This window comes from Oncorhynchus nerka, linkage group LG2, assembly GCF_034236695.1.
Source record: "Oncorhynchus nerka isolate Pitt River linkage group LG2, Oner_Uvic_2.0, whole genome shotgun sequence".
NCBI lineage: Eukaryota > Metazoa > Chordata > Actinopteri > Salmoniformes > Salmonidae > Oncorhynchus > Oncorhynchus nerka.
Window position 1 is genome coordinate 28740963 of NC_088397.1, and position 11028 is coordinate 28751990.

Sequence of the window (11028 nt, forward strand, 5' to 3'; positions counted from 1 at the left end):
ATACATTCAATAGGATAAACTTTTTCCCCAAACACAAAGTGGCTAAACTCTGGTGTCCAAACACTAGGCCCTGGAGCTGTTGTCAGAAGACAGACTACGGTCCCCCAGGCACATCAAAATTCACACAGGCACAAATGACCTGAGGGCACAGCATGAAAGGGTGGCCACAGCACTCAATGGAGTGATTGAACAAGTGGTTATCTCCACCCTGCTACCATGAAAATACTTTCACCCTGCCACCATACAGCGGGTGAATGCAAGCATTTTGCGAGACTGTGCCTCAAAACCTAATGTCTACCTGGCCCACCACTCCACCCTGGATTTTAACAGCCTTTATGACCAGGTCCACCTCTACAAGGCAGCAATCCCAGCTTTTGCCAGGACCGTGAAGGATGTCACCCTCAACCGTAGCCACAGCACCTCAGACAGCAGCAAACAGAGCAACGGACAAACCTCCCAGACCAGCGAGACCCCCTCCTGAAGGACCTGCACCGAGGCCACAGCATCGCCAGCCACACCCAAGACCAAATCAAATCAAATTTTGACCACCCCAAGCAAACCCTGGCCACACCCTATATACAGTTGAAGTCAGAAGTTTACATACACCTTAACCAAATACATTTCAACTCAGTTTTTCACAATTCCTGACATTTAATCCTAGTAAAAATTCCCTGTCTTAGGTCAGTTAGGATCACCACTTTATTTTAAGAATGTGAAATGTCAGAATAATAGTAGAGAGAGAATGATTTATTTCAGCTTTTATTTCTTTCATCACATTCCCAGTGGGTCAGAAGTTTACATACACTCAATAGGTATTTGGTAGCATTGCCTTTAAATTGTTTAACTTGTGTCAAACATGTTGGGTAACCTTTCATCAGCTTCCCACAATAGGTTTGTTGATGTTTGGCCCATTCCTCCTGACAATGCTGGTGTAACTGAGTCAGGTTTGTAGGCTTCCTTGCTCCCACACGCTTTTTCAGTTCTGCCCACAAATGTTCTATGGGATTGAGGTCAGGGCTTTGTGATGGCCACTCCAATACCTTGACTTTGTTGTCCTTAAGCCATTTTGCCACTTTGGAAGTATGCTTGGGGTCATTGTCCATTTGGGAGACCCATTTGCGACCAAGCTTTAACTTCCTGACTGATGTCTTGAGATGTTGCTTCAATATAGCCACATAATTTTCCTTATTCATGATGCCATCTATTTTGTGAAGTGCAACAGTCCCTCCTGCAGCAAAGCACCCCCAAAACATGATGCTGCCACCCCCATGCTTCACGGTTGGGATGGTGTTCTTCGGCTTGCAAGCATCCCCCTTTTTCCTCCAAACATAACGATGGTAATTATGGCCAAACAGTTCTATTTGTGTTTCATCAGACCAGAGGACATTTCTCAAAAAGTACAATCTTTGTCCCCATGTGCAGTTGCAAACTGTAGTCTGGCTTTTTTATGGCAGTTTTGGAGCAGTGGCTTCTTCTTTGCTGAGTGGCCTTTCAGGTTATGTCGATATAAGACTCGTTTTACTGTGGATATAGATACTTCTGTACCTGTTTCCTCCAGCATCTTCACAAGGTCCTTTGCTGTTGTTCTGGGATTGATTTGCACTTTTCGCACCACAGTACATTAATCTCTAGGAGACAGAACACGTCTCCTTCCTGAGTGGTATGATGGCTGTGTGGTCCAATGGTGTTTATACTTGCGTACTATTGCTTGTACAGATGAACGTGGTACCTTCAGGCGTTTGGAAATTGCTCCCAAGGATGAACCAGACTTCTGGAGGTCTACAATTTCTTGTCTACAATTTTTTGGCTGATTTCTTTTGATTTTCCCATGATGTCAAGCAAAGAGGCACTGAGTTTGAAGGTAGGCCTTGAAATACATCCACAGGTACACCTCAAATTGACTCAAATTATGTTAATTTGACTATCAGAAGCTTCTAAAGCCTTAACATAATTTTCTGGAATTTTCCAAACTGTTTAAAGGCACAATCATTTTAGTGTATGTACACTTCTTACCCACTGGAATGGTGATACAGTGAATTATAAGTGAAATAATCTGTCTGTAAACAATTGTTGGAAAAATTACCTGTGTCATGCACAAGTGCACAGTCCTAACCGACTTGCCAGAACTATAGTTTGTTAGCAAGAAATTTGTGGAGTGGTTGAAAAAAACAGATTTAATGACTCCAACCTAAGTGTATGTATGTTATATCCTGCCTGTTTGGCCCTGTCCGGGGGTATCGTCAGATGGGGCCACAGTGTCTCCCGACCCCTCTTGTCTCAGCCTCCACTATTTATGCTGCAGTAGTTTATGTGTCGGGGGGCTAGGGTCAGTCTGTTATTTCTGGAGTATTTCTCCTGTCTTATCCGGTGTCCTGTGTGAATTTAAGTATGCTCTCTTTAATTCTCTCTCTCTTTTTCTTTCATTCTCTCTCTCTCGGAGGACCTGAGCCCTGGACCATGCCTCAGGACTACCTGGTCTGATGACTCCTTGCTGTCCCCAGTCCACCTGGCCGTGTTGCTGCTCCAGTTTCAACTGTTCTGCCTGCGGCTATGGAACCCTGACCTGTTCACCGGACATGCTACCTGTCCCAGACCTGCTGTTTTCAACTCTCTAGAGACAGCAGGAGAAGTCGTGATACTCTGAATGATCGGCTATGAAAAGCCAACTGACATTTACTCCTGAGGTGCTGACCTGTTGCACCCTCGACAACCACTGTGATTATTATTATTCGACCCTGCTGGTCATCTAGGAACATTTGAACATCTTGGCCATGTTCTGTTATAATCTCCACCCGGCACAGCCAGAAGAGGACTGGCCACCCCTCATAGCCTAGTTCCTCTCTAGGTTTCTTCCTAGATTCTGGCCTTTCTAGGGAGTTTTTCCTAGCCACCGTGCTTCTACACCTGCATTGCTTGCTGTTTGGTGTTTTAGGCTGGGTTTCTGTACAGCACTTTGTGACATCAGCTGATGTAAAAAGTGCTTTATAAATAAATTTGATTGATTGATGTAAACTTCCGAATTCAACTGACCTAAGCTCCTTCTGCCCATCCCATGCCCCCCGCCCCTGCGGCAAGAACCTCAACATGACAGCAGGACATATGCCCAGGCCGTAAGCAGAGCAACAGGCCCAACCCCCACTATTACACCCACCCAAGCTCCATCCTGCGACCTAAGAGGTATGTAATCAGATGCTCAACATGCTCTGCTCACACCTACTGTGACGGTCCGAGCCTAAACCACACAAAAACAACACTAGACACAATGGAACACAAAGCTTTTACGATCTCATCCTGGAATATACAAGGTCATCTGCCTTTGGCCTAAAGATCAGCAACCTAGACTTCATCAAAGAAATTGAAAATACAGACATTGTCATCATACAAGAAACATGGCATAAAGGAAACGGACCCACTGGTTGCCCTCTAGACTTCAGAGAGCTGGAAGTCCCATCCACCGAACTACCAGATGTGAAACAGGGAAGAGACTCATGGGGTATGCTAATTTGGTATAGTGCAGACCTAACCCACTCTATTAAATTAATAAAAACAGGAACATTTTACATCTGGCTAGAAATGAATAAGGAAATTATCTCTACAGAGAAAAATGCCCTCGTGTGCTACTTATATATCCCCCCAATGGTATCCCCATACTTTAACGATGACAGCGTCTCCATCCTAGAGGGGGAGATCAACCATTTCCAGGCCCAGGGATATGTACTAGTCTGGCGACCTAAATGCCAGAACTGGACAAGAACCTGACACCCTCAGCACACAGGGGGACAAACACCTACCTGGAAGTGACAGCATTCACTCCCCCATATGCCCCCCTAGACCCAACTACGACAACATAACCAACAAAACGGGTCACAACTCCTGTGGCTCTGTTGGACTCTGGGTATGTACATAGTCAATGGTCGGCTTCGAGGGGACTCCTATGGTAGGTACACATATAGTTCATCTCTTGGCAGTAGTACTGTAAACTACTTTATCACTGACCTCAACCCAGAGTCTCTTAGAGCGTTCACAGTCAGTCCACTGACACCTCAGCAAAATCACACACTACTTGAACAGAGCAATGCTCAGTCATGAGTTATCAAAGCCAAAGAAACTGAATAATATTAAGAAATGCTATAGACGGAAGGAAAGTAGTGTGGACATCTACCAAAAAACAATTAGGCAACAACAAATCCAAGCCCTTCTAGACAATTTCCTGGACAAAATGTTTCAGTATAATAGCGAAGGTGTAAACTTGGCAGTAGAAAACCTAAACAGTATATTTGACCTCTCAGCTTCCCTATTAAATCTAAAAGTTTCAAGCAGACAACCTAAGAAAATGAATACCAATGACTAATGGTTTGATGAAGAATGCCAAAACCTAAGAAAGAAATTGAGAAACCTATCCAACCCAAAACATAAAGACCCAGAAAACCTGAGTCTACGCCTTCACTATGGTGAATCACTAAAACAATACAGAAATACAATACGGAAAAAGAAAGAACAGCACGTCAGAAATCAGCTCAATGTAATTGAAGAATCCATCAAATCTAACCACTTCTAGGAAAAATGGAGAACTCCTAAACAAACAACATCTGGTGCTTCTGTCCCCAACTATGGAGGGCCTACAGCAGCACCTAGATCTTATGCACAGATTCTGTCAGACCTGGGCCCTGACAGTAAATCTCAGCAAGACCAAAATAATGGTGATCCAGAAAAGGTCCAGTTGCCAGGACCATAAATATAAATTCAATCTAGACACAGTTGCCCTAGAGCACACAAAAAACTATACATACCTTGGCCTAAACATCAGCGCCACAGGTAACTTACACAAAAGCTGTGAATGGTCTGAGACAACCCAAGAAGGGCCTTTTATGCCATCAAAATGAACTTGTAATTTGGCATACCAATCAGGATCTGGCTAAAAAAATACTTGAATCAGTTATAGAACTCATTGCCCTTTATGGACGTGAGGTCTGGGGTCCATTCACCAACCAAGAAATTCACAAAATTGGACAAACACCTAATTGAGACTGCATGCAGAATTCTGCCAAACTATCCTCTGCGTACATCGTAAAACACCAAATAATGCATACAGGGCCGAATTAGGCCGATAGCCCGATAATTTTCAAAATCCGAAAAGAACAGTTAAATTCTACAACCACCTTAAAGGAAGGGATTCCCAAACCTTCCATAACAAAGCCATTACCTACAGAGAAATTAACCTGGAGAAGAGCCCCCTAACACAATTAGACCCGACCAAATCATGAGAAAACAAAAAGATAATTACTTGACACATTGGAAAGAATTGACCTGACCACTGTGATTGACCCAAAATTAAGGAAATATTTGACTATGTACAGACTCAGTGAGCATCGCCTTGCTATTGAGAAGGGCAGCCGAAGACAGGCCTGGCTCTCAAGAAAAGACAGGCTATGCGCACACTGCCAACAAAATTAGGTGGAAACTGAGCTGCACTTCCTAACCTCCTGCCAAATGTATGAAAGAATTCAAAAACAAATCCATTTTTGATAAACATATCTATTGGGTGAAATACCACAGTGTGAATCACAGCAGCAAGATTTGGGACCTGTTGCCACAAGAAAAGGGCAACCAGTGAAGAACAAAACACCATTGTAAATACAACCTATATTTCTGTTTATTCATTTTCCATTTTGTACTTTAACTATTTTCACATCATTACAACACTGTGTATTTATGTATATATATATTACAACATTACACTAACAAAAGTTGCAAAGAATAAAGACATTTCAAATGTCTTTATTCTTTGGAACTTTTGTTAGTGTAATGTTGTAATGTTTACAGTTCATTTTTAATTGTTTATTTAACTTTAGTTTATTATCTATTTATCTTGCTTTGGCAAAGTAAGCATGTTTCCCATGCCAATAAAGCCCTAAGAGAGAGAGAGTGCAGAGAGAGAGAGAGAGTGCAGAGAGAGAGTGCAGAGAGAGAGGGCAGAGAGAGAGGGCAGAGAGAGAGGCAGAGCGAGAGGGCAGAGAGAGAGGGCAGAGAGAGAGAGAGAGGGCAGAGCGAGAGGGCGGAGAGAGAGAGAGGGCAGAGAGAAGACCGAGACCGAGAGAGGAGGAAGAGAATCTAGACAGATCATTTGTATTCCAGAGGCAGCTTTTACCCAGATTATGTTGATGCTCCAGAATCAAGTGGATGGTGATTTAGGAAGGTCTTTCCATGATCTGATTAAACACTAAAGATGTGGAGCACATTGTGAAAAGATTTTAGAGATTAACTGGGTTGAGTGAGGAAATTACGTGTCACTTTTAATAGGTTTATTTACCTGCACTTCCCTATGCTTATCAGTGAAATATTTTATTAGATACAAATGATTTTAGAGAATGAAAAGGGAAGACTAGCGTTAGAGGTTCCTCAATCTGAAAAACAAAATCAGCAACATATTTACAAAATGTGATCGTTTTGCTGTGTTGTGATTGTAGAATCATAAATGTGACTTCATTTTAAAGAGAATCCAAGTGATCGTCTGTGTTCAGAACAAGTCTAATCACAGGAGACAATCACCCTCACTGTCGTGTGTTCTAGAGTCATGTGAACAGAATACAGGCCCTTTGGAACAGGCTGTGAATGCTAAAGTCCACAATGATGAAAGCTGGAGTGTACCAAAACCCTCTTCCTTCCCTTGGTCTCTTAGAAAGTTGACAAATGCTTATGTGTGTGTGTGTGTGTGATGATCATGCACATGGGGGTTGTGTGTGATTCATATAGGCCTATGTGTGTAAGAGTTATGCCTCAGTGTGTTTAGTCAGAGTGACTTTGCTTATTCATGAAATTGAGCCAAAGGTCTCCAATAACATGGTATTCAATCAACTCAATCTCAGGACAAGCAGCATCCCTCAAACGTTTTCCCATGATGCAGTTGCCTGCCTCACCCACAGACAAACCCAAAGTCAACTCAAAAGACTGCCTGGGCGGTGATGTCATTCGCTCCTATGGCTAGAGCAGGAGGTGTTTGGGAGTGTGACCAGAGCACCTTAATAACTTAAGTGTCTCAGCTTGCAGGATAACATATGGCCCATAGATTACTTTAGTACCACAGGGAAATGTAGCACCTGTAAACGCACAAACCTCTTCAGTGTAAAATGTAATCACTTTACCATACATAACATGACATAAGGTAATTTAACCAAATTGAAATGTTTAACCAAAGACTCAGTAAAAGGGTATTTCAAAAGAGGACCGCAACATCCATATGCTGATAATGTTGATTATGACGTGCAGCCACTATGCTGTCATAAATGCGTTAAACTCTGCGGTCTGCGCGTAAACTAAACTATGATTTTATAATAACTCACACTGTATCTTACATGGAGCATGTGTTATGCCGCGTTCATGTGCTAGTCTTATCTGGGAAACTCGTACATTTCCGACTTGCTAACTGAATGAATGCGGCATGTGTATAACTACAACCAGTTAGCAAGTCTGAAATTTCAGAGTTTCCTCGTTTTGACTAGTCAATAAACGCGGCATTACATTGAGCGGTGACTTCTCCACAAAACGGCTTCACGGTGACGTCACACCAAACCAGCAAATTACTTCCTTGGAGATGACGATCGCGCCCCGTCGTTAGGGGCACTGCTGTGCGTAACACAGGCCAGAAATTAATCCAGGACATAGAAGAGGTTTAGTTGGTAATAGGCGTTATCAGCAATAGTTACAATGCCTCAAAATGCAGTAGTAATCGTGCGCTACGGACCTTATAAATCGTGTGGCATCGTGGACCACAGAACGTTTCGTCTGATTGGCCTCCAAGGTAGATATAATCCTTGGCTACATTCAAATAAGTGTGCCTATTGCAGCGTCATAAAGTGCGTATTAGTTTTATATAAGTGAGCAGTTAGTAGCCTACCTTTTAGTTTCCCCGATAATGTCACTTATATATGTCTTCTAACTTTCCTAGCCGCATTGAAAGAGAATGGACATCAAAGTGTATTGGAGAAAATGTCTGATTGGAACAAGGTGGAACTTGTGGTCAATGGAGAATGTGTCTACACATGCAGCATAAAACAACTGGAGTTTGGTAAATTCAATGTAGATACTGTAGATTACTCGGTCAAAGTGTACAGACTCTTACCTGTGGTCAATTATGACGTATCGTTTTCACAGAGTGAGGTATGCATACTGTAACTGCATGCACATGGATTTAACCCTTGTCCACTCTCTGATTGTGACCTCATCTGTAAAAAAATAAATAATAATAATTCTAAAGCAGGGGTATTCAACCTAGAGTCTGCCACCCCTCTAGGGGTCCGCGAAAATATATCAATAGAGCAGCAAAAAAGTGGATACATTTTTGTTAATGAATATTGCTTCTTGTTTCTATTTACTCAGAGATCGATAGAGCTAGAGACACCATATTGTATGACAAACAACTTCTGTGTCCTCTACCATTAGCAACTGTAATTTCATGTATATGGTAAATGAGTTGAAATGAAATAGACTGAGAACAAAACTACCGCAATATTACTTTTGTACTTGCCGGCGGGGCGGGAGTAAACACAGCCTTGGGACAGAAGTAACAGCTGGCGAGAAGTGCACAATATTTGTCTCATCTCCATGTTTCTGGGTTGTAAACGCTCGTTAATTTCAACCAATGTACTACCAGCCGTAAATTCATGTTTGTGCCGATTTGAATAAGTAATGCCAAAGGTTCAACATTTAGGAAAATGAACCATGCGTCAACATCGCAATGTTGCGAAACCACAATAGTTAGCCTTACAATATTAATCGGACTAAAATGGATCACATAATATCTATAGTAAGCATCATTTTCTAGTCTCACTTTAATGAGAATATAGTAGATGAATTTCAATTACTAGTCATGCTATGCTCCAGTTGTCCATGTCAGGCGCGCTCCTCGTTCCTTGATAGAATCAATGTCTTTATTCTCTTCTAAAAAGGCAAACTCATCATGCTTATCACATTTTCATGGCTTGATACAAGGTTATTGACCCCCAGAATCATAAAGATATATATTTTTTAACCACTAACCTGTTGATAAAAGCTTATGTGAGAGGCTGATCCATCAAGCCAATTGATTAAGGCATAATTCTAACGATGTTATATATATCATTTTCAAACATTCAGTCACTTGTTGATATTTTGCTGACATTATAAAAGCAATATGAGCTGGAGGAGACAATGACCTGTGCTTAAAAGTTCTTTGAAATGTCATTGTATGCTGTAGCGTTATGATTTCTGTTCACTGGAACTAAGAGGCCTAACCCAAACCATGACAAACAGCCCCAGACTATTTTTCCTCCACCAAACTTTACAGTTGGCACTATGCATTGGGGCAGGTAGCATTCTCCTGGCATCCGTCAAACCCAGATTTTTTCCCGCCAGACTTCCAGATGGTGAAGCGTGATTCATCACTCCAGAGAACGCGTTTCCACTGCTCAAGAGTCCAATGGCGGCAAGCTTTACACCACTCCAGCCGATGCTTGGCATTGCGCATGGTGATCTTAGGCCTGTGTGTGGCTGCTCGGCTATGGAAACCCATTCCATGAAGCGCCTGACGAGCAGTTCTTGTGCTGACGTTGCTTCCAGATGCAGTTTAGAACTCAGTGAGTGTTGCAACCGAGGACAGGCAATTTTTACATGCTATGCGCTTCAGCACTCAGCTGTCCTGTTCTGTAAGCTTGTGTGGCCTACCACTTCACAGCTGAGCCATTGTTATTCCGAGACATTTCCACTTCACAATAACAGCACTTACAGTTGACCGGGGCAGGTCTAGCAGGGCAGAAATTTGACAAACTGACTTGTTGAAAAGGTGGCACGTTGAAAGTCAGAGCTTTTCAGTAAGGCCATTCTACTGCCAATGTTTGTCTATGGAGATTGCTTGGCCGTGTGCTCAATGTTCTACACCTGTCAGCAACGAGTGTGGCTGAAATAGCCGAAGCCACTAATTTGAAGGGGTGTCCTCATACTTCAAAATAATGAAAAACTATCTACCAAATCTATTAATTTTAAAATGTTGATTACTTGTCCTTTACATTATCATTCACCTAACAAGAGGTGACAAAACATTTTTGATAACGTAGGATGGGGATCCCTGGGTCGCCAATTTGCCTGGGAGGGGGTTTCTGGGCAAGAAAAGGTTGAAAACCCCTCTTCTAGAGCCATCTATATGAAGCCATCGTCATAGGGTCTTCGGATTAATCAGATTGTCCAAGTCACTGATTATGATGTCATAGTAGCATTGAGTACATTGTGTTTATAGAGTAACAGTCCTTTATTCTGCCTTCCACAGGAGGAGATGGGAAACTGGACCCCCTATGCAAGGAGGCCGTCACTGCTGTGCAGAATGCATACTGAGATACGCCCACACTCTACCAGGAGATTGGTCAAGGGGATGAATCTAGGCAAATCTAATAGTAAACCTGAAGAGAAGCACAGCAACAGACACTTTTTTTTTTTTTTGATGACAAGCATTACAGTACCATACAATAGTGTTCTCCAGCATTAAGTCAAGTTTTGTTGTATTTATTGCTACAAAATCTCGGGGACCCAGAATCAAACGTGCCATGTATGCTGGTCATCTCAACAGTCTGTATTGAGAGACTGCAACATGCTAATTGCAACATGTAGTCATTATAGTTTCTTATGATTTTTGCTTTGTGGTGATTGACTGTACTATAGTTACTATATCATTGTCGATATTGCCTCAGACAATTTTGTGTCTGGTCCCTGTCTGAAAACATACATGACAAAATCCATATAATTCCCTTAACCTTTGGCATACAACCATTCTTAGATCTGCTTCCTGTGGTCTTTCTCCTCATCTGAATATGATTACTTCTGCAATCCATTCTCAATTAGCCTTATGGGAGGGATTGTGCACTAATAGAATCATACCCCATCGGTCAAACCACGGACCAAATTTGCTTTGCAAGCAAAAATCCAAACAGTCATGCAAACACTGCCACACAGTCACAGTCTGGTGTGTCCCCCAAATGGCACCCTATTCTCTATGTCGTGCAC

General features: G+C 42.3%; 1 protein-coding gene across 1 annotated transcript; it reads left to right on the plus strand.

Moving 5' to 3' along the window:
• Window positions 1-7586: 7586 nt before the first annotated feature.
• lg2h10orf53 (linkage group 2 C10orf53 homolog) lies at window positions 7587-10806 on the plus strand. Its single transcript, XM_029667286.2, has 3 exons — window positions 7587-7798; window positions 7946-8065; window positions 10298-10806. The coding sequence occupies exons 1-3, from the start codon at window positions 7705-7707 to the stop codon at window positions 10360-10362; spliced, it is 279 nt and encodes a 92-aa protein (XP_029523146.1). The 5' UTR covers window positions 7587-7704; the 3' UTR covers window positions 10363-10806.
• The last annotated feature ends 222 nt before the right edge of the window (window positions 10807-11028 follow it).

Excerpts from the sequence above, each read along its gene's own strand:
- lg2h10orf53 (XM_029667286.2), top strand. The coding sequence starts at position 7,705 with ATGCCTCAAAATGCAGTAGTAATCGTGCGCTACGGACCTTATAAATCG. Across the intron at positions 7,799-7,945 it reads TCGTCTGATTGGCCTCCAAG|CCGCATTGAAAGAGAATGGA; the intron begins GTAGATATAATC and ends TAACTTTCCTAG. Across the intron at positions 8,066-10,297 it reads CATAAAACAACTGGAGTTTG|GAGGAGATGGGAAACTGGAC; the intron begins GTAAATTCAATG and ends TGCCTTCCACAG.